At 41.5% G+C, this 23,874-nt stretch overlaps 1 protein-coding gene across 1 annotated transcript in view; it reads left to right on the forward strand.

Annotated features, from left to right (window-relative positions):
* The window catches only part of SYN2 (synapsin II), a 167,461-nt gene that overhangs the window by 47,917 nt on the left and 95,670 nt on the right, over nt 1-23,874 (forward strand). Inside the window, exons 2-4 of the mRNA XM_041459116.1 lie at nt 12,815-12,872; nt 15,303-15,394; nt 17,838-17,994. Coding sequence (XP_041315050.1) covers nt 12,815-12,872; nt 15,303-15,394; nt 17,838-17,994 — 307 coding nt within the window. The remainder of the gene's footprint in view (nt 1-12,814; nt 12,873-15,302; nt 15,395-17,837; nt 17,995-23,874) is intronic.

The raw sequence follows: 23,874 nt of genomic DNA on the forward strand, positions 1-23,874 counted from the left end.
GACCTGTCTTGTGTTCATTTCTGGGCACAAGGTTCCACTTTGCTTTCCCTCCATACCTCCCTGTCCAGTGGGGAGTTTTTCCTGTCCAGTGGGGAGTTTTTCCTGGTGCTGTCCCCCAGCCAGGGCAGGCCCAGGTGTCCCCTCAGTAATGGGGGACCAGGCTCTCCACGCCTGGCATAACTTAAAAAGTGAGATTTACTCTGATGGAAGAAAGAAAACTTTAGCGAATCTAGTCTAGTTAGTGTTATTTTATGAAATAATTAATAATGAATGGTTTTTTAAAATATATTTTTGGATTTTTCAGTCTCTCAAGCTGAGGTAAAATGTAAAAGCAGAAGGCAGAGATGGATTTTGGTCAGTGCCAGCTCTGTACCCGTGTGTCTTGTGGAAGCCTCACTGCAGCTTGGATTGTGATAAGTTATTTTCTTAATTTAAATTTTTCTTAATTATTTTTTTAATCTAAAATCCTGCTGAGAAAATACGTGAGCTCCTTCCTTTCCCTCTGAAACCTTGCAGAATCAGAGCTCAATAGGCAGCAATGGTGAATAGATGGAAATTACTGCTCAAATTACCTTTGGTTGCTCCGGATTTATTTACAGCGATTAATATTTCGGTTTAAAATTAAACCGCCATTGCTTTTTAATTAGTAATTAGATTGACAAATTGGTGCAAGCACTCCAGACTGGGGTGGTTTTGCAGTGATTTTCCAGAGCCAGCTCCCGGCAGATGGCAGTGCTGGACTGGATGTAGGTGGGACCTGCTCTCCTCCAGCCTGGGAAGGGGCAGGAGCTCAAACTCACTCCAGGGATTCGTTATTCCCCAAAAACACACCTGGCAGAAATGGATCTTGGTTGGCTTTGCTTCCCTTTCCTGGAAAAGAGGTGGCCTCGACACCCCAGTGAGGTCTGAAATGGCTGGAGGGGCAAACTCATCTAAGGAAATGTAGGAGTTTTGTCTTGAGTGATCCTGGTTGAGCTGACAATGTGAAATACATTTAGAAGAAATGCCCATAAACACAAAAACCTTTATTAAAAGTCTCTAAGATTGGCTTTTGTTGCCTTTAAATCTTCATAAAGGAATCTGCCTTTTTTTTTTTCTTCACAGTTAGTGTGTGTTATGGCTGGATTATCCAAAAAAATGAGATCCACTAACAAGAAATCTTAAAAATAGCCTCAAAACAAAACATAATGATAACAATATTTTGGGTTCTGTCTGTAACTCAACAGTGCAATTTTTTTTTTTTTTTTTTAATTAGCTGCTGGTCAGGGGAACAGGATAAGTAATTAATGAGAATGGAGCAACTCAGACTGCAGGAGCTTGCAATGAAGTTAATGAGTGCAATGCTCACCAGGTGTGTTCTTGTTGCTGTGGGAAATAGGGGCTGGTTCAGAAGGTCATAACAACTACTGATTGGGTAAGAAAGAACATCTCAAGTGAAAAGATAGAAAATTCTGACTTCAAAAGTAGTCAGAAAGATTCATGGACTTGTTTTTTAAAAAATTAATGGTCATGTCTGTGAATCCTTTTGAATTTTCTCTTGATTGTGCTGTTGGGATCTTGGGCATTACTTGCTCATTTTGTGTGCTCTAGTTTCTTCCCTACTCACAAATGAAAAAGAGGATTTGAGAAGGAACTGGCAGAGTGCCATTGTGTGGGATTTTGATAGGAGAGCTGCCTGGAATCGGTGTCTGCTAGAGCTGCAGACTAATTTGTGTGGATGCAGTAGCAAAGCAGGCTGAGTGCAGCAGCCCTCCCTTCCTAAACTTGCAGGATGGACACCCTGGGTCTCCAGCTCCAAGAACTTTTCAACACATGCTGGATTTGTGTCCCAGCAGGATTATTGTGGAATAATCAGGAACACATTCTCCCTCTGAGTGCTGTTATTGTTTACTCGCTGGGTGGATCGGCCTTGCCCGGAGTCATAAATTCACAAGTGAAAATATTTACCAGTAACCAACTGCAGATTGGGCTCTTACATAACCAGGGCTGCTCTGGGGGGCTCTGCCAAATGGCAGCTTCTCCATGGGAAAAGCATTCCCACCCCCTTCTCCAGAGGAAGCACTGCCAGGGGCTGCAGCCTCGGGGGTGACCAGGGATCCATCAGCAGGGAGGGGACCACAGCCTCGTGCAGCCTCCTGGGGACCATGGGTGAATCCCAGAGGATGAGCTGGGTGGGACCAGTTCATCTCCCGGGGACCATGGGTGAATCCCAGAGGATGAGTTGGGTGGGTCCAGTTCATCTCCTGGGCACCCTGGGCTCAGGGCTGTGGGAAATTCACCCAGGAATGAGCAGGCAGAGATCAGCCCTACTCAAACCCCTGAGGTTTTGGAACAGGTTTTGCTGTTGTGTGCAAAAAAGAACACAGGGGGGTCTTGTTCTCACCCCTATAGGCACAGGGGGAATTAATCCTATGGCTCTGAATCCTTCAATTATGTAATTATTGCAACTGTTGCTACGTGGGGCTGTGTGTCAGGAGAGAATGCTTGTTTGCATCTCAGTTGCTTTGTGCCTGTTACACTGCCATGCTTTAGCAGTAAATCTCAGACCTGCCAGCACTAAGCTGTGCAAAAAAAAGAAAAAAGAAAAAAGAGGGAAGGGGAAGGGCAGATTTGTTGGAATCGCAGCCTGTGCTCAGCACTGCTCTGCTCCCCTCAGCTGGGAGGGCTGGGGGTGCTGGGGGTGTGCAGCACAGCCCTGGGGACGCTGCTGCATCCCCAAATCCCAAACCTCTGGTGCTCCATGCTCCCCCACTGCAGAGCTGGGCATGCCCTGAGTGCTGCAGGCCTTGGCTGGGTGATTCTGCACCAAGCACTTGGGAGGGTGTGGAGCCTGTCTGGTTCCAGTGGTCACTGAGCACTGAAAACTCGGCTCCTTTTTGCTGTACAAGTGACAAGAGGGTGTGAGCCATGGTGGGACTTTCTATTATTTCATTGCACAGTTACACCAAAACGAGTGTGCCTGTCTCTGACAGAGATTTTCTGCTTTTTGATTCAGCTCCTGGTTAGATGCACCATGAGCAAATAAAGTGTTTGCACAGCTGCCTGTCAGACACCACTGTCAGCAAAGTCCTTTCTCATCTCTGGTGGCTTCCCCTTTGTCACAGCATCCTCACCTTGGGCTCTGTTCTGTGCTACAGATCCCCACAGACTTTCCTGGCTTTGAGCTTTATGGGCTGTTTCTGTGTGGGAATTTTTAAAGTCCATGTTCCCAAGGTCAGGCTCACCTGGGGAGGAGATTTAATGTCCATGTCTGGAGCATTACTTGTGGTGCTGGTTTATTGTTGTAGAAAACAGTTCACAAACCAGCAGTACTGGAAAATTCTGTTGTTCCCTAATCTGCAGTGAGAAGCTGAAAAACCTCAAAACACAGGCCCTTGGTTATTTGGCTTTTTAGAGAATATTGAAATCAATAAACCAAGCATGGGTTTTTCAAGTACAGACAAAATTATGTGATTGTATTTCAAGGTGTAATATTGAACTACAAGGTGGTGAATTTAGCTTTCCAACACACTTGGGAAGCTTAACAACCCTGAAAAGGTGATACTGGCAAAAACATTTTCTACTTTCTTGGTATCCATTTGCACAGAGAATTATCTGTACAATGTCATTCCATGGCTATTGGAACATGAGTATCGTGGGGTAATTGAGTTCTTGTGGCAGCGTTCTGGACCTTCCTCTGGAAATGTATGTCTCTGAGCTTCTTTCTTCCAGAATAACTGATAAATTATTTTTGTTTTCTGCTGAGCACAGTGCAAGAAATTCTCCTTCCCTCGAGGAGGGGAAACTGCACTGGAAGTACCCCCCAGCTTTCAGATCCACGTTCTGAGTCAGAGGAGACTCATGAAACCAATGGAAACTCTGGGAACACGTGAGAAAAAAGCCCACCTTGAAATATTCATTAATTCACCTGCAAATGGCAGAGGATCACAGAAAGCATCAGCAACTAGCAGTAATTTAATCCATGGGAAGTCAGTGATTAATTTCATTGTGAGTTGTTGCTAATGCTGCACAAAACACATCGAGAGTGTTCTGACTGCTCTGTTAATGTGCTTTTTCTGGTAGATTTAAGCAATTTATGAGTCAGGTTCATGCCTTTGGTGCCTATAACCCATCCCTGAGCAGGCAGGTACTGAAATATTCCCAGTATTTCCATGCACCTCCTCCCTGTGACTCCTGCCCAAGAGGGGCTGACACCTGGGCAGGTCCCTTAAAGCCAGGAAATCCAGAGCTTTGATCGTGGCTCAGTTTCTCAGTGATTGGAAACCAGTCTTTGGCCAATCTCATCTGCATCTCTGCCTACAGGAGAGGGCAGCAAAAGCCATAAACTCCTTTCCTTCCTGCAGCTGTGCAGGTGCTAAACCAACGTGAGGTTTTCTGATTGATCCACTCAAATAAAACCAGGGCAGCACGTGGTTGTCTTGAGTATAAATATAAAAACATAAGTTTCAGCTGCATGAAAAAGAAAATGGAAACATAAAATGCAGTTTTACGCTGATTATTTGGGTTTTTTTTTTTTTCCAAATGGGTGGGGCCTCAAGTGTTCCTGTAATGTGATGTTAGTGGCAGTGCATGACTTGCATCTTCCCCCTCTTTCTTGCCTCCCTTTGAGTGGTTCAGTCAGAAGCTCAGGGAGATTTTTAAGATACAGTTTCTGTGTTAAATTCAGGATCCTCAAAGGTGAAAATTCAAACAATGTCATAGTGCAACACGTTATATGTACAGTAGCACTGTAGTCTCTCCAGGCATAAATTATTTGAATTTACCTCAGAGAGTCACACATCTTCCTTAGAAACATCTGAAACACCTTGGAGAACTCGGTATAAATAGAACAATTAAAAGGCCAGATGCATTTCTGATGAAAAAATGGATTGGATTCAGTCTCAGAGGCTCTTTCACCCCATGCTGGTTTATCTGGCTTTTCAGATGCTGCCAGAAGTGACCTCCTGGCAGTGTAAAGTCCTCAGGTTCACTGGATTTTCTTTACCTCAGTAAGAAAAAATAAACTAACATACCTTTGGGTTATCTTCCTAGCTGGTTTGGGTTTTTTCCTGTCACAAACTATTCACCAGGGGCTGCACTGTGGGACATTTTTGCCAATGATTCAAGATTATGAGCCTTCCTTTCTGCACAGGATTGCTCAATAACTGTTTGTACTCCTTTATCTTGGTTATCAGCAGATGAAATGGAAAGAATGGACTACTAAGTTGGTAGGGAAATGCCAAAATTTGTTACTTTATCTTGGGATATGTGCTACAGGAGATAAGGAGCTCAGGGCAGCTGGTGCAGAAGATGCAGCTTGAGGCTTGAGCACCAATAAAAGCTGGATGCAGAGCAGTAATATTTCGTAATTTGGCTGGCAGTGTTTTCCTGTAGAAAAGTTGGAACTTTCTGTTCATCTCATGAGTACAAAATATTTTTATGACCCCAGCCCTGGGAAAGTGTAGTAGCAGTCCTAATGAGTCTAACAGATTTGGAAAAGGTTAGAATATGTTGCATCACGTATTGGGTCTTCTGCTGGTGAGGGAATGAACATTTAAAAATACTCATTTGTCATCCCATTTGCAAAAAAGGAGCTCACAGAAGTTACACCGTGACCATAAATCCTGCAGAGAAGAAATGGGCTAATGGTAAATATTACATAATGGGAGGTGTGGGATTTTGAGACATTACCAGCAAGGCAGACTGGTGTTTGGGCATGAAAGAGGGCTTGTTTCACCTCGAGTGGGCAGAAAGTGAGGCATTTTCAGTTGAGCATGCTGTTTGAAAGACCCAGAAAATTTCAGTTCAACAGAGACATTCAGGAGTAGGAGGCATTTTCTTCTGCATTACATCTCCAGTGAAAACACTGCTCAGGCACAGAGCAGAGGCACAAACAGAAAACCTCCAGAATAAAAAGGATTGGAAGAATAAAAAATTAAATTAATAAAATGGCTCTGTTTAGTTTAAATGATCAGAGTAGAGGGGATTTGATACATGTCAGGGGATGGGAGAATTTTTTTTTTTTTTTTAAAAAGGGGCAGGCAATGAATTAGGAGAATAAAAAAAGGAATGAAGGTGGAGGTTATGGAAGCCTCTGAAGGTGCCACAAATAAAGTTGTTGTGAAGATAAAACCCCACCTTTCTAGCAAGAACTGTGTACAGCCCTGACAGGGAGATGGAATAATTGCTGCTTAATAAAATTGTGTTCTTTATTTCTAGCTAGGCTATGGGTTATTTTTTAATAAGTTTTTAGAGCTGGATCTCTTTGGGCAGGGAAATCCTCCACTGGGAAGTGTTCACTGTGGTTTTTCATGAGTGTGGCCATTGCTGGGGAAGGGGATGAGGGTGCATGCAGGACCCTCATACTTGGGTTTTAAGCAAATTTGTAACAAAGCTCTTTGCTCCAGGCTGCAGAGGTGAGGGCAGGAAACCCCTGCAGAAGAGGAGCAGTGGTTCCTGCAGTGTTCTCCTGCCCTGCTCAGTGTGAGCTGTGGGGTGGCTGTGCCCTCGTGTGTGGAGTTTCATCTTCTTTTCTGCCAGGAATGGGATTAAATGTATGAAATGGAATTTCTTGTTGGGACTCAGATGTTTGTTAGTTCTTCTCTATGCCACAGTCTCACAAACCCTGAGTTCTACAGCACTTCACTCCAACAAACTGAAAATGGAGCCCCATCTCTCTCTACAAGGCCTTTTAAGGATAAACTGTCCAATTAAGAAATGACACCAGAATTATTTTCACTTTTAACCCAATAACCAACCACCCATGTCCACAATGGAGACTTTTTTATCCAATGACACAAAACCACCCAAACCCATGGAGAAGAAGGTGGAGAAGAAGGTGAAGGAGAAGGTGAAGAAGAAGGACGAGCCTCTGCCCTAAACCCTCCATCTTGTTTTATATATATTACTGTATTCTATTAAACTCTAAGTTTTCCACCCTGTGATACTGCACACTTTTATTTAAAGTGTGCTCCCACAATTCCAGCTCTATCCATCAGTCAGTTTTGGAAGCTTTCTCCAGGGCCTCAGGTCAATGCAGTGCTCTCCTGGGGGTCAGTGCCTGGCAGCACAGAAAGTCTGGAATTCTCAATTTCCAGGGTTCCAGCACTGGTGCTCCTGTATAAATGGGCAGCTCAGAGATGCAGAAATCCTGACAGAATTAACTGTGACAGTGCCAGAGGCAGGCCAGCTGGGAGGACTGTGCTGAGATGCACCAGGACAGGAATTCTTGCTTTGTCCCCAGTAATTCTCTTCCCATCTGTTATGATTGACAACTCTGGCATAGAAATATTTGATGCAGTGATTTCAGGTACAGAGACACCATGAAGCCTCAGACATATTGGCACAAGCACCTTTTTTTTTTGTTTGTTTTTTTATGAGCCGTTTATTTTCCCCTTCAAAATGATGGACTGAGAATGAAGAAGTGCTTCAGTCATGTCCTACCCGGCATGCTGGGGAAAAAAAATGTATGAAATAAATCAAATTGCAGTGGGGGTTTCTGTGAATTGTCACCTCCTGGGGTGGATGGCTTTGAAGGGCAATCCCTGTGTCCTTGGCATGGCTGTGCTGCCACTGGAGAGGGCATTTCACCCAGCTGGGTGATGAAGAGCAAGCAGAGCTGTGGAAGTGTGAGCCATGGAAGCTGCTGGGATCACCTGTGCTGTCCCAGAGCCAGGCAAAGGCACTGCTGTGCATTTACAGCTCCTGCTGTAAATGGAGATTGTCATCAGTCTAACGGAACCCAGCCCAGCAGGGAGCACTGCTAGAGCCAAAAGTCACTCCAAGTCACACGTCTGGTGTGTTCTGACATTTATTTTGTGCTGGGGGGCTGCTCCTTCTGAGGCAATCTCTGTATGAGGTAAGACCTTGAGAAAACGTCACTGTTTTATGTGAGAGTGAAAGAGTGGCTGGGGCAGCTGCCAAGGCTGGAACTCCACCTTTTTGTGCAGACACAAAAAGGACGTGCTTTAAATCCAGACAGCTCTTTGCAGAGTCTCAGTAACATTTGGGAATATCAAGGCCTTGCAGAGTCAGGTTTTAAGCAGGTTATTTTTCTGTAAAGATGTGGAACAAGTAAATAAAAGAAAGCCTTAAATCACTGGGGTTAGTTTCTATTTAAGCACGATAACTCATCAGAGGTGTTACCCAAAGCTTGGCTGATGGCGAAGGCAGCACAGCAAAGGTGGTACTGTCAGTTGGAGAGCACATGGATGCTGGCACAGAAATCCCCCCTGGTTTCAGTGGGATGTGGTTTAATTCCCATAAAATGGAAATGCTGTGCAGATCTTATCATACACTGGTTTTGTTAACAGCATCTTGTGGTCTTCCTGTATTTACAAAAGTCTTTTTTAATTGAACTAAAGAACAAATTATTTCTAATCCCATTTGAACTTGAAGACTGGGCTCAGCTTGAAATCTTAGCTTGAAGACAAGATTTTGTTTCTCTTCAGCTTTTTCTAGCCTGTCACTGAGACACTTTTAAAGCCCATGGAATTCTGGCTGGGTCTGTGTCATTTGTTTGTCAGTATCCTTACATGCAGTTCATTGATAATTCCTGTAAATCAGTTATTTGGGAATATTCTGTATATATACATATATAGACACACACACACACACATATATATATGATATATACATACAGAATATTTGGGAATATTCTGTATATATGCACACACACATATAGATATGTGTATATATATATATAGAGAGAGAGAGAGAGAGATACACATCTTAGACCAGGCTGGTCTCATGGCATAGTAAGATACTGTGGACCTGCAGGTAGATGCTGTGTAGCTGAGTAGGGAAATAAATCATATTGATAATTTATATATTTGAAACCCCTTTAACGACTCTGCTTCTCTGCTTGTCCTTGGCAAAGGTCAGTGATGGAGTGAGTTCGTGTCAGGCTGCCTCTGTGGCAGCTGCATATTCTCTGGTGGTTTAATTTTAAATATGAATTGTGCAGCAAGAAATGCATCAATATTTCAGGTGTTTTGAACAGCCTCTGGCTGGAAGAGGCGTGGCAGTGCCTTCAGTGGGCAGCATCCCTTCCCAGCTCTCTGTGGCCTTTGGAAAGCACTGGTGGAGTGTCAGAGGGATGATTTCATTTCCTTTTCTTCTTTACCTACAATGCAAAATCATCCACAACAGCAGAACAATGCTACTGTAAGTGCCCCTGATCTGGGGTGTGTTTGGTTTTCACTTTCACTCCTGCTGGCAGCTCACCTCACCCTCCTCAGAGCCCTGTCCACATTCATTCCACGCTCTGTGCCAAGAGGAACAAAGCTTAACAGGAATTTGAGCCTGCAAGTGAGTGGAATTCTGTAAATAAATAACACCAAACAATTGCATTCCTCAGCTCCCCTCCATAAAAAATAAAATAAATTACCGTAAGTATGTAATGAATGTCATTATGATAGGACTGCCTCTTTCTTTTATTGTTTTATTGCACATGGGGAATAATTCAAGCAGGGCATGGCTGAATTTCCAAGGTAGAGTAAATAAAATTAAAACTGGGTTCTGTGTCACAACAGACACATGCTAACTAATTCTGAGACTTTGTTCTGAAATGCTCAAGTCATGAAACTTTCAGTTATAGGATAAACTGTTTAATTAAGAAATGACACAATTTATTTTTATTTTTAACCTAATAACTAGTTCCTTGTGGTTTGCAATGTGGATTTTTTAATCTAATTACACAATGCTACTTAAACTTATGAAGAAGAAGGTGAAGAAGAAGGATTAATTTATGTTTTAAAACTTTTTATCTGGTTTTATATATATTATTATATTTTAGAACTTTAAGTTTTCTACTATGTGATATTACACACTTCTATTTAAACTCAACACCCTCAATCCCAGTTCTGTCATTAAATTATGAAGCTTTCTCCATGGCCTCAGGTGAAATGCAGTGTTCTCCTGGGGGTCAGTGCCTGGCAGCACAGAAAGTCTGAAATTCTCAGCAGCCAGGGTTCCAACAGATACCCAGATAAATTCTTGCAGTCTGGGGCTCAACATTTGAAGAATATTGTGGAATATTATACATTTTTATAAAAGTTGTTGGCAAAAGCTGCTATGAAACCGATTCTCTTTAAATGATTGAATGTCAGGCTTGTTTTCAAGCCTCAGATTGCTTAACTTCAGTCCTCACTACTCCTGTTTGTTTCCAAAGCTGAAGTCATTTGTTGAAACGTGAATCGTGCCAGAGTTTAGCTCTTTGGAGATTGCCTCATGTTTAAGTAGAAAGACTGAATTTAGAGTAATAACATCTCACTAATTAACAGCTAACGAGTATTTTGGTTATCTCACTAACACATGCATGCAGTGGACTTGGAGTAAAGAGTAGAAGGGTCTGTCCTGGGCTCTCCCTGCTTTCCCAGTTCCATTCCTTCTCTCAAAGAGCTGCCAGTTGCTGATATTTGTTAGGGCAGCTTCTGGGGCAGGTTTAGTCTCTGGATGGCCAAGTTACCATTCAAACTGGAAGAAACTTGTGGCCACAGCTCTCTTCACAGAGAGCAGCAGGCACAACTTCCCAAGGATTTTTCCTGGGAAGGCAGTGAGAAGCACAGAGAGAAGAAGAGCAAACAATCCTTATCTCTATCACGGCTCCTGTTTTTGCACATGTGGAATGTGTTATGGAGATTGTTTACCCAAAGTGATTTGGGTATTGGACACAAGTGAAAGTTGTTTTGAGTGATTAGCCAATGACTTAAAGCTGTGCCATGACTGTCTGGAGAGTCACGAGTTTTCTTTAGTACAGTATAGTATCTTTTTAGCATATTTATAATATAGCATTAGTGTAATATAGTATAGTTTAATAAAGCAATTGTTGAGCCTTCTGAATCACGGAGTCAGAGCACATTACTCCCCGCCAGGGGGATTGCCTTTTTCTGTGATAGAAACTGAGTATTTAAACTGGTTTTCCAGTGGCCAAGAGGCAGCTTCACTATAATGTAGTCAAGACAATTATATTTAAATTAAATGTGTCATATAATGTAGCCAAGATAATTGTATTTAAATTAAATGTCTCGTGTGATGTCCAGTAATGCATTTAGCTCACCTCTTGCTGCATCAGAGATAAAACCCAGGAGCTCATCCTGTTCCCACCAGAATTTAACCAGGATAATGCTGTTAAATCCATGGGGGCCAGAACTGGAGTTTGAAGTATTTTTTGCAGTGGTGAATCTTTAGTTTTTCAGAGAGGCATTAAAGCTGTCTGTTGATGTGAGCTGGGTGCTTTCCTCCCAAGGCAGGTCCCTGATTGTGGGACCTTCCTCCAGCTCTGGCACAAATCTCCCGGCTTTTCCCATAAAACACATCCAGAGTCCCCAGTGATTCCAAGAGGTGATGCTCACATTCCTCTTAAGGGATTCCAAAACAAATTTGGAAGATAAATAAGTGATTAATGATATTTCTGTAAATTAGGTTTATATTTAACATCTACTTTTAGTATTGCCAAAAATATTTGCTAACACTGAGTGTGCACCTCCTAGAACAGAACAATGGATTTTAAACTTCATCTTTCATGTGTATTTATTGCAAGAATGCAGTTAAAAAACATAATAATACAAATGCTTTCTTCTTCCCAATGGCATGTTTATACAGAATTAATGGTTGGGCAATATTTTAGTGTGGGATTTCAGTATAAGCACTTCTACCATCCATTATCCATATCCTTAAGAAATACCCTTATTCCTTATGAAATGCTGCCCAAGGCAGTGTTTACATTTGATTATTAAGAAATTTTGTTTATCCACTATTGAAAGCAGTGGTGAAATTCTTCTGGATCACAGCAGAAATATATTATTAATATACGTATTGCTATGGCTTTCATTGGTGAGGTAGATTTCATGTAATAAAATAGCATTTTGTTAGATGCTGGAAATGCACAAAGCTGCTCTTCTTTAACACTTGAGGTGATGTTCTGTGGTGTTGAGGTTTTGAATTGTGCAACGAATTTTTTCCTTGTGCAAGAAAAAAGCAGGGAAGGTGCCCTAAGCTTTGGCTTGAACAAAGAAAATGCAGAGAGGCTGATCCTCTATTCCTTCAACAACATCAGAATGTCAGACTAATTCCTTTTTATCAACAGATTTATCTTTTTTTGTGAAATCCTCCTTTAGTCCAAAGCAGGTACATTCAGCCTGAGGGATACAAGGGATGGATTCCTGGAGGAATGTCTGTTTGTAAGGCTTGGATCAGTGAATTCAGCTCTGTTCTGTCCCAGAAATCCTGGTGCATAATAACTGCTCATAAACTCTCCTTCACATTAATAATTTCATATCAACTCAGTCTAGAGGAAAGAAAACTGATTAGGAAACCAAGCACTCAAATATCTGACAACAGCAGTCTCCAGTTCTCTGACACTTTAAAAATAATGTAAGGTTTCTAAGCACAGGACTCCCAATAAACCAGTTTTTCTAAATTAATTCAATTTAGACAGATAAAGATGAATGTGAGTGGTTGTTAGGAAGTTGTTCACAGGGAAATGAATTTCCACTGCCATTGTTGACTTTGAGAGCAAGATTGTACCTGTTTAACAGGACTCCTTTTATACTGTTTAACAGCTGTGAAACGTGTACTTCTGATGTTTCATCATTTCAGTGCGTCTTCACTTCAGTGCTGGAAACCACATTATTCTTTTTATTACAAAATATTGTGGGGTGGGGTGAAGAATACAAGGGTGGCAAAGAAGGGCAATTGTGCATGCGCAGCAGATAGATTTCATCAGTATGTTTGTGTGTTTTCAAGACATTGTAGGCAACACAGGAAGTCTTCTACAGACACTGATTACAGATAAATACATCCTTGATTTTTCTCTCCTTTTTTTTTCTTGCAGGGCCAAGGCTTTTCGTGGAAAAAAGGTCCATGGAGAGTATGACATAAAGGTGGAACAGGTAACCGACTTAGCCTGATTGTTATTTTTATATCTCTGCATTTGTAGAAACACATATATTTAATACACATATGTAAACCCTCCCTGGGGGGATTTAAAAGCTGTGTGCATGTGGTACTTGGGGACATGGTTTGGAGGTGGCCTTGGATTAATGATAATGGAGATTATCTGAGAGGGCTTTTTCAACCCAAATGATTCCATGGTTCTCTGTGCATTTATGTACAGAAAAATTCACAATCTTTGTACCCCAAACCCCTCACAATTAGGGAAATGTGATGGTTTGGGCTGGAGCACAGTTAATTCCCCCCCCTGGAGCTGCTGGGGTGTTGGTTTCCTGTGTTTCCACTCACAGCTTTGGCTTTAGCTCTTGAATTCTGTTTATCTCAACCCACAGTTTTCCCACTTTTACCCTCTGGGTGAGAATGGGTACGGGGCTGAGCTGCCAGCTGGGGTTAAGCCACCAGCCCTTTTTTGGCACCCAAAGTGGGCTCTTCTGAGGGGATTTTGACCATAATTTTCACAGCATGAAAAACATCTTGTATTCAGGAGTTGTTGCTTAGAGACTGTGAAGTTCCCAGACACTCCATGAATTACGTGTGGCAGTTCTGTATCACTAATTCCCCACTCAGGAATATAAATGTGCTCTGGGTGCAGTGCTAGCTTGTGGGGGTTTAAAAAAAAATCCATAATAAATAGGAATAGGCATGGAGATATAATTTAGGGTGCACTACAATTCTGGCTATTTTATTTAAGCTGAAACTAGGGATTTAAAGAAGTCTTTTCACTGCTTTGAATCTTGAATTGCTCAAATAGATGCTGCTGCATGAAGCATCAGTCCTTGAGTTGTTTTGTCATTGGATTTTCAAGGAGTGAGGGAAAGTTGTCGTTAACTGTGTGTATCCAGCTGATCTAAATTCGCTCTAATGGTACAGCATCCACTCCTTACACCTCTGAATATCTGATGCCCTTGGCCTGGGAGCATGGAAAGCTTTGCCAGGGGTCTTCAAGGGTATTGAGGGAGAGGCAGGAAAAAGAAGACAGCTGATTTGTCCATTCCCACCTAGGCCAGAGCAGGCAGCTGACAGCACACCCCACCTCTTGAACAGGAGCAAAAACTGGGGGTAAACCTGGAATTCCCTTCCTGTGCTGCTAGACCTTCCATCAGAGAGAGACTGCAAGTTTCTGAGCCACACAAAGCCTTTTGTTGCACACCAGCATAGAAATAGCAACTACTGCAGTGTCCTGCTGCTAATACCATTTATTGCAGCAGTAATTGTTTCATTTTTACACTTCCCTTCTCTACATACAATGTCTTCCATCATGCACTAAGCTTTTAAAGTGGTTTATTAATTGGAGATACCTGTTCTCAGTCTCGGAGTGGATTGACTGAGTGTGACATTTGCAGTGCCTACACGCAGAGCTCATCCTCTCCCCATTTGCACTGGTTTTGCAATGAGCTGGGGAGTGCTGTCCCAGGGATCCCAGGAGCTGTGAGGGTGTCTGGGTTTAATGAATCCAAGCCCTGAGTGCAATGCCTGGGCTGCAGCAGTGGGAGGAACAGCTCAGCCCTCCCTTCCTGAGCCCCGGGGTGCGAAACGCTCCCCGCTCTGCCCCAGGAAGACTCGCAGTAATTCCATTTTTCAGGAGCAGACTAACGAGGATTGTGACACTCTCTATTCTGTGCTGCTCCCGGGACAGCAAAGACACTTTTATTTATCCACCAGGAGACAGCTGGCTGCATTTCAATTCTTCTGCTGGGTGATGTTATTGTGGAGTGCCTTGAGAGTCTAAGCTGGTGAAAGGCTGGGGATAAATGTAAAACATCCTGTCCTTTCCTTTCAAATCACTGCAGATTCAGAGTATGGGAGCAGCCCCCTTTAAATTCCACATTTCCAGGGTGAGAAGACTTTTGGAAAAAATGCTTTAATTGAGAATTTTGTGAGACAATTGCTCATTAGCACCAGCTCCTTTAAAAAAAAGAGTAAATGCACATAATGAAAATCAAAAGGGATGAGCAGTATGAGGAGACACTAAAGTCTTTGAGAAAATGTTACTTTAATACTGCTTTTGTACTGTTTTTCTTCAAAACTTTATGTCAATGTTGAGCCTGTATTAATCTCTTTGATAACATTGTGCAAAGCAAAAATATAATCCCTACATTTCTGTGCAGACATGGAGGAGTAAATCCACTTGTACTGCCCCACAACCCATTTCCACAACATTTTTTTTACCTTTTGCTCTCTTTGGATTAAAACCTTTTGAAATGTGATGTATCACACTTGACAAATACTGCTGGATCAATGCCCCCTTGATGCTCATTTTATTTCAAATGTAGATTGTCAGCACTTCAGGCCCTAATGTTGAAAATAAGGGAGTTGGAAAATAAAGGTAAAATAAACCAGTTTGACTAACATGAGTCTTTTCTTCATAGGCAGAATTTTCAGAAATCAACTTGATAGCCCATGCTGATGGCAATTATGCAGTTGATATCCAAGTCATTCGAAATGGCACAAAAGTTGTCAGGTAAGCAAAACTCCATGGAATAGCAACAAAAAGCAATAAATGACATCATGTGTGGATGGGAGAGGTGCTGAGTGCTTGGGCTGTGTTTGTGGACCTTGAGTGATGCCCCTCAGGGAGAGTAGAAAACAAAATATCTGATTTGTGACACCCTTCCTGTGACACATCTTGACATTTTAATCATGGGGAAAATGGATTTATTAAGGGAAGGAATAAAGAATACATGGTTGGGAGTTGGGGTTATTGATTTGGGTTTTATGTTTGCTACAGAAGGACCCAAATTTGGTGATTTTGTGCCTGCCAGACTTTCCCAGAATAGCAGAATTTATTTCCAGCATGGAATATTTTCTATTGAAACAGACCAAGTCATAACACCCTTCTCAGGGCAGCTACTGGAATATTTCTGCCTGTTTGAAACATTTTGGTTTAAACACCTCAGATTTCCCAGCGGCTGTTTTGTCTAAAAAGGATGATGCCAATGAAGGCAGGGTAAATTTGGCTTTGGTTTTTTTCAGAGAGGACATCAACAGCCTCCTAAATGTGAGGGGAGAAACCAGGGCAAAGGAAAAAATTAAGGAACTAATAGAAAAATCATATCAGCAAAATTATTATATTGGCAAAATTATTATCAAAACAATATCCAATATTTTATTTAAATTGTGAGAATTGCTCCTATTTTGGCTGGTGCATTTATGTGCAAGTGAAGTGCAGCAGTTGTTTGGCTGAAAAACTGAATTTAAAGGCAGAGCCACACAAGCACGTCCTGGATCTTCATGGTTTGCAGAACACATCTCCAAATAAAAGATTTGAATGTGTCCACTCATACATGTAAAAAAACCAACCAAACAAACAAAAAACATAACCAAAAAAGACCCCAAAATATCAAAACAAAACAAAGAAAAAATAGCAGTGATAAAAGCATCATTAATCCTCTAAGTATTATGTTCATGCTGGGCCAGTAAATTGGATTTCCATGTCCCAGACTCTTGGCACCCCCATGAGACCTTGATCACAACATCTCAGGGCTGTGCTGCAGATATTTTTCAGGAATCCTATTTAAAGGCAAGGATTTCTTTTCAGATTTTGCTCATTGAGCTTCAGTGCCGTTTTGACGACTCTTGACTGCAAATCCTTAATGTTGCTTTTGCCAAATGGTGCAGGTTTGGGTTTTTAATTTATTTTTACAGTGGCACTGGTAAAGCCCAAACAAACAAAAAACATAACCAAAAAAGACCCCAAAATATCAAAACAAAACAAAGAAAAAAAAACACTCCAGGAAAAATATTAAAAATAAGTTTATGCTTCAAAATTCCCATTCTTTACTCTCTGGCATGTTTCAAAAATATTGCAGTTTAATACAAAAACAATGATCTTGTGCCAAACCCGCAAGATTATTTCCTCAGAAGAGTTAGAGATTTGATTTTTCTTAGGGTTGGTGGAATTTTTTACCCAATGATGGAAGTTTTGGAGCCAAGAAATCTTGATCACTGCTCCCTAGTGGCTTTTCTGTACTATTCCAAAAAGTGTTTTAAAAAGTATCAAAGCCAAGTTACCATCAAAACATGTCAGGAGAAAATGAGGGCTGGGAACCTCCAGAAAATAACATCTCCAAAGATCTGCAGGTCATGAGAAAACTTGGTAAAAATGCTGCTTTTGTTAGGAAAAAACAGGAACTTTGTGTTATCTGATAACTCTGAGAATGAGATAACACTGTTATAGTTTTATGGGTAATTTGTTTATGCAAATAGAACTACCTGAAGCTGATAATTTTCCCTCAAATCTGGTGTGTGACACGTGGGGATGTGGCTTGTGGAGGTGCTGGCATGATGGGAGAGCAATTCTCTGTTTCTGTAATAATTGGAGATTTTTGTTATCAATTTGATGCCCAGAGTGACCTTGTATCATAGATTTATGAGCAAATTATTAGTTAGCAAAATCATAGAAATTTCAATGACAAAATTTTGCTGGTTTGGTTCAGTTTAAGAGGAAAAAATTATTTGCCAGGCACCAACTTTTTTTTTGTGTGTGAACGAAAATCATACCACGAAAAAAATTATATTTTCTGTAACATAATGCTGAGAATTTTGGATCTTGATGCTGGAGCCACAATTAAAATTTTTAAAATTTTGCTGGTTTGGTTCAGTTTTAGAAGAAAAAATTATTTAACAGGCACCAACTTTTTTATGTGTGTGAATGAAAATCATAACACGAAAAAAATTATATTTTCTGTAACATAATGCTGAGAATTTTGGATCTACATTTTTTCCCTTTGATGTGAGTGTTTTTCATGAAGCCATCGTGGCTCTTTCCAACTTTGTCACTTCCCGTTGGTTCACATGTTCTTCCCTACTCCCCCACCAGCCATCTTCCACCCTCTGCAGATTTTGCTGTAGAAGGAGAACCAGTTTGCTGGTGGATTATCACGACGATGGATGTTTTTTGGCAGGTCATTCCGGCCCGACTTCGTGCTGGTGCGGCAGCATTCCTACAGCATGGTGGAGAACGAGGATTTCCGCAACCTGATCATCGGCATGCAGTACGCCGGCATCCCCAGCGTCAACTCCCTCGAGTCCATCTACAACTTCTGTGACAAGCCCTGGGTGGTGAGTGCTGCTGCTGCCTTTGGGGGCCCCCAGAGCAGAGGCCAGGCAAGGTTAGGAGAATAAAGTGGGGATTCATGAAAGCCTTCAGCAGGCATTGTAAGAAAAAATATACCTCGAGTAAGTAAAACACTATGTTAATAAAATAGTGAAGAGTTTATAATGTGAGGGTGTGGCTGTATAGAATAAGCTAAAAGTTTAAAAATTATAACAGAAACATACATATATGAATATAAAACCAATAAATAAAACCCATTAAAAACTATAAAAACCTATTAAACAAAAATATCCACTGTACAACAAAATTAAATAAAAATAATAAGTCAGAAAAACAAAATAAACCTTATAGCAACTATCTATTAAGTTAAAAAGTTATATATTACCTTATAACAATAAAACTTATAACTACTCTTAAACCGTTACCAGCTACTTACTCTCATAAATCTCACAACCTCCAAAACTAAAATATTTATCTGAACAATAAATAATTTTTAACCCAAAAATAGTCCCATCCCTTCATTAATAGCAGTGATAAAAGCACTCTAAATGGAGTATTAAAGTTATACCCTAATGCAGTACAGGATTTGAAAAACATAAAAGCTAAATCCTAAACTGGATTTAAAAACATAAAAGCTAAATCACTGCACCTGGAAATTTCCAGAGCCTGGCATTTCAGCTGCTGCACTGTGTGTTTCACTCCCCTTCATGAACGTTGATTATCAAACTTCCCTCGCTGACCAGTGAAACAGTGGAAGGATTAAAATCCAAACTAAGATATTTCAATAATTTTTTTTTTTCAAAGAGCCAGCGTGGAGACAGAGAGGAAAAATCTTTGTAGTACACATAGAGAAATAAATGAGGCATCCAACGGAATGCCTCCCCACTGCTAACATGCTTCCTCAAGTGAGGAAAGAGTGTTTATTCACAATTTGTCTGGGAAAAGCAAGCTGAGAATATTTCTCATATTTGTGGTTTTGAACACATTTTCAACAGGCTCTAGCCAGTGTTTTCCTCATTCCTGTGAAATTTTTGGGGCTATGCTTTAGCAGGGCAATCTGAAGTGACTCGTTTCCTCATTTGAAAGCCCTTTTCATAACCCTGTGCCTCTGCGGTAGGGGTTGGTCCTTTCAGTTACCCCTGGAGCACTGAGGCACCCTGGAGAGCCACTGATCTTTGCCAGTTTCAGTGGAGAAGCCAATGCTGTTTTTCTTGACAAATTTTGGAGAAATGGAGGTGCAATTTGGGGATCCTTTTGGTTCATGAAGAACTAAACATCAGCAGCAACAAGGTAAAATGTGGTGCTGTAAAAGGTGCTGGTCCATGGTGCAGTCACTGCTCCTACAATTCCATTGTCCAACAGCTAAAACAACTTTAAAAATCCCACTTCTTGTAAACAGCCAAAAATTCATTTTTTCCTCTGGTATCTGGGTAAGAAAAGAACAGTTGTCAATATTTTTCACACTGCAGGGAAGTTTTACTACAATACTTTTTATTGCCTTGAAGATGTTAATTTTTTAATACTTACTATGAAAATCCCTCCAAACAATTGTCAGTAGTTTTTAACATATACCTCTTGCAGCTCATTTTATTATCCTTTTATGCTGCAGTAAACTGCTGCAGGAGGGGAATAAATAATTGATAGAGCATTTACAACTTCTCAGTACACACTGTACATTGCTGAATTCATTATTTTAGTGCATCACATTTTCCAGCTGTGTGGCATTTCCCAGTGCTTTGATTCACTGGGTGCAATAAAGCTGGGTGGGGACTCAAAGCCAGTAGCATTTATATGCAATAAAAAGTAAGGAATAATTCCTCTTTACAGACTGCCATATCTGTGTCTTTATCACTGCAAGCCAGGCTGGACAGGGTTTGGAGCACCCTGGGGCAGTGGAAGATGTCCACTAGTGCCTTTCACTAGAAAAGAAAACGAGCTTTAAAAGCTCTCTTCCAACCCAAACACTTCTCTGAGCCTGTGATTTGAAATCCAAGAATTCAGCTAATCTGCTTGGACTGCTGCACCCAAGCTGGGATCTCAGAACTGCTACAGCAATTTTAACGTGCATTTTAACTGTATTGTTGTTTTTATTCTACCAGACTGAGAATTCGGAACAATTTTTTAATCTTCAGAGTGTCTCACCCCAGTAAACAGCTTGTATTTATTCAAGGCATGTAAATAATTTCACCAATTTACTATGCTAATTTAATTTACCCTGCAGTTATACCTCCTTTAGGAAGTTGAAATCTTCAAACTAGTCTGGGCTTTCTTCCCCTATAAAACTGGAATGCAGAAAAGGCTCTTTCAACCATCAGATTTAGGAGTGAATTGCCCTTGTTCTGGAGGCTCTGTTCTGTTGGTTTGTGTTTTCTGTTTTCCATAACCTTCTCCAGTAACACAATGTCAGGGTTGGAGTAAGGTGAAGATGGTGTCAAATTGTTGGCAAAGGTGCAGGGTGATAGGCAGGGAACCACGGGGAGCAGCAGGGGAAATGCTGGTCAGATACCAGAGATAAAAGGGGGAAATGCAGCTGTAAGTCAAAAAATTCATTTTGACAAGTCTCTTGATCAAAAGTCCAGTCGTGATTCTCTCCATTATGGTCTGATTCCATTTGCCAGCAATGTGGTTGCTTCATACCTTACTGTCCTTAAAACAGCCTGACAATAATTGTGAAAAAAAAAATAAAATTAAATTGTTCCCCAAAAGCCCAAAAGTTTGTGGCATAGCCCTTTGCCTGCTTTAGTTTTCTTGTCACTGCTCAGAAACTGGAGAAGACAAACAAAACACATACCTAGAAGTTATAGATGTGATTTATCTGTCAGCAAGGAAAACAACCTGAAATCCATGAAAATTTCTCTCTCCTCTTAATGGAACCCCATTATTGAGGGGATGCTGAACAGATAAAAGGTGTTGCAGATTTTCATGAAGCCATCATGACTCTTTACATCTTTTATCATTTCCCTTTGGTTTGAGTGTTTGCATGAAGCCGCATGGCTCTTTCAATTTTTTCCCTTTGGTTTGAGTGTTTTTGATGAAGTCATCATGGCTCTTTTAGTGAGGAGTGTGAGCTTTTAGTGTGAGCACAGAAATAATTTCTGTACAAACACCGGGGGCATTGTTTGGCTTTTTAACTTGAATGTCTTGCCTTGTGGTGGTGGTGGTGGTGCTGGGAGATGTAGAGACCACTGTGTTTCTAGAGCAGCATGAATTCTTCATCAGATTTGGGAGAGGACAACAGTGGAAGAACTCATGGGGGGATTTTTGGGATGTCCTATGTGGGGTCAGGAGTTTGACTTCGATGCCCATTGTGGGTCCCTTCCAACTCAGGATATTCCTTGCTTCTATAAGGCCATTCCAGAATAGATACCCTGAGGGGTAAAAATCCCTTAAGTCAGCCAACTTCATGGATGCTCAGATGTTGCAGCAGAATCCAGGCACTGTTGATTTTGCCAGTATCATCATCTGTCTTGTTTGGTTGGACCAATCTGGTGTGTGCTCCCTGCCTGGGTGAAATCCCTGCTGAAAACTGTTGTGGATGCCTGGGAATGCACTCCTCAGTCTGCTGCTGCCTGCTGAAATGAAGGGTAAAATCCACTGTGCCCCTCCATGGCCATGGACGTGCTTGGATTTGGCATCAGTTAACTCCCTCTTCAGAGCATGGCAGGGATTTCTTCCTGCACAATCCCTTTGTCAACACCAGTGCCCTGATATTTGTGTGGAAGTTCTCTCTACAAACATTTCAAGTGCAAAAGCCCTGTGGAAAATGGGGAAGCAGAACTCTACAAAAAACCATAAGTAACGATCTTTATTAATTCATGAGAAATAGATTGACTTTCCTGCAGGTAAAATGTGGAGTGGCAGAAGGGAATTATAACTTTGATAACAGCAGGGGGGAAAAGGGGGGTGTGCAATGGAATGGGCCTTAAAAGGATGGGAAATTATTGAGTTAGCCATGGGCAATGAGTCTTCCTTATATCACAGCAAAAGTAGGAGTAGTGTAGATCTGCTAGGAGGAGAAGTCAGGGAGGTGAGACTGGTCATAAAAGGGCTCTCAGATAAAACGAGAGTTAGAACTCAATGTACAAGGTCTTTGGGTTTTAAATTATTGCTCTTCACTGTGTCAGGTGTTCGGTGTTTTAGGAACACACAGCTCCAGATGTAGAACATCTTTGCAGCTCTGAGGGCAGATTCACGCTCCGTGCCACAAGCTGCAGCACCTGCCCTTAATTTTGCAGGAAAGCTCTTTTTGTACTCTGGCCTTCTGTGCACTTGCCAATAGGCAGTGAACAAATTTGTGTTTGATCTGAGGTGTATGATTGAAAGGTGGGGTGTGGTGGGACGATGGCCAGGAATGTACTGAGAGCAGGATTTAAAGCTCGTATTCCCTGCCGTCAGGGCATGCACAGCTCCTCCAAATGCACAGCAGGAGTTCAGAGCACGGCACAGCCCTGTGAGGAGCTGGGCTGAGAGCAGCCAGGTGGAAGGAAACCTTGGAAGGAGTGTGTGTGGTGAGATGTCTGTGCTCTGAAACGTGTCCAGAGTGGGGGGTTGTTACAGCGCTCGGGTTATTTCACTTCTGTGATAACACTTAGCACTTAGCTCATGGAAAATTCATGGCCCTGCCTCGAGATGGATTTCACTGAAATGCTAGTAAGGATGTCAGAAAGCTGGGGGGAAAGCATGGCCTTTATGAATAAAGGCTGAGTTCTTTATTGCTGAGCTCACACAGAACTACGGAGGAATCTTTTTGGGGTTTGTGCCCTCCTTGAAGAATTATTATTAAAACATTAGAAAGTTTCAGTGCAGGGTCATGTTGCAAAGGAATTGTCTTAGGCATGAAATAACCCCATCAAACAAGACTAGAGTTTTACCTGGTTCAATTTACAGCTACACTGAGTTAAGGCAAGGCAAAAGGCAAAAACATCCAGTGTCCTTGTGGATTCCCAATTCTCCTCACAGCCTTACTCGTGTTTAATAGGGTGCAGATCCTGCTGTAAAGCATTTATGAAAAGAAAAAGTAAAGAGAGGGGGGGAAAGCACCAATAATTATCCATAGTTAATATTTGATATCATTTAAATTATCTGGTTTCCTTCAGAAAACATCATTCAGGAAATAAGGGAGGTTTCCCTTAACGGAGGCTTAGGAGCTTTATGCAAACTTTCTCATTGTACATGATGTCATTGTCCCTGGAGGGATTTAAGATTTAAGTTCCACGTGGATGTGGAACTTAAGGACATGGCTGAGTGGTGGACTTAGAAGTTCATGGTTAGTTCCTGGTCTTGGTGATCCCGGAGGGCTTTTCCAGCCCAAATGACTCTGTGGTTCTATGGGGGTGTGTGAAGTAATTGTGGAGGCCAGAAGGAACTGCAAAATGTGGTGATGATATCAGAGCTTGCAGCATTAGGTAAAATCCCAAATGAGTCTGTAGTTCTATGGGGGTGTGTGAAGTAATTGTGGAGGCCAGAAGGAACTGCAAAATGTGGTGATGATATCAGAGCTTGCAGCATTAGGTAAAATCCCATTATCTAGACTGGGGAAATAATATTTTAAAAAACCAACCAAACAACATGTATTAAAAAAATACAAAAAGTGATTTGCCAGTGTCCTGTGTTGAATTAAAAAAAAAAAAATTATTCTTCCTGCATGCATCCATTTGCATGATTCTTGTAAAGGTTGATGTGAATCTTGCATGCTGAAGGATTTCCTTCAACTGAACCCTGCTGAATTTTAGCTTCAGTTGCAGATATTGGTGATAGGGGTGCAGTATTTCAGAGCACCCCAGTTTATTCCCTGCCCACCCCACTGTGTCCAGCAGCTTGCTGATAAGTGGGGTCAGGCAGGGAGGTGGAGTTGAGTGACACCAGACAGGCAAATTCTGATTTAA

This window comes from Pyrgilauda ruficollis, unplaced genomic scaffold (assembly GCF_017590135.1).
Source record: "Pyrgilauda ruficollis isolate IOZ18807 unplaced genomic scaffold, ASM1759013v1 scaffold131, whole genome shotgun sequence".
Lineage (NCBI taxonomy): Eukaryota > Metazoa > Chordata > Aves > Passeriformes > Passeridae > Pyrgilauda > Pyrgilauda ruficollis.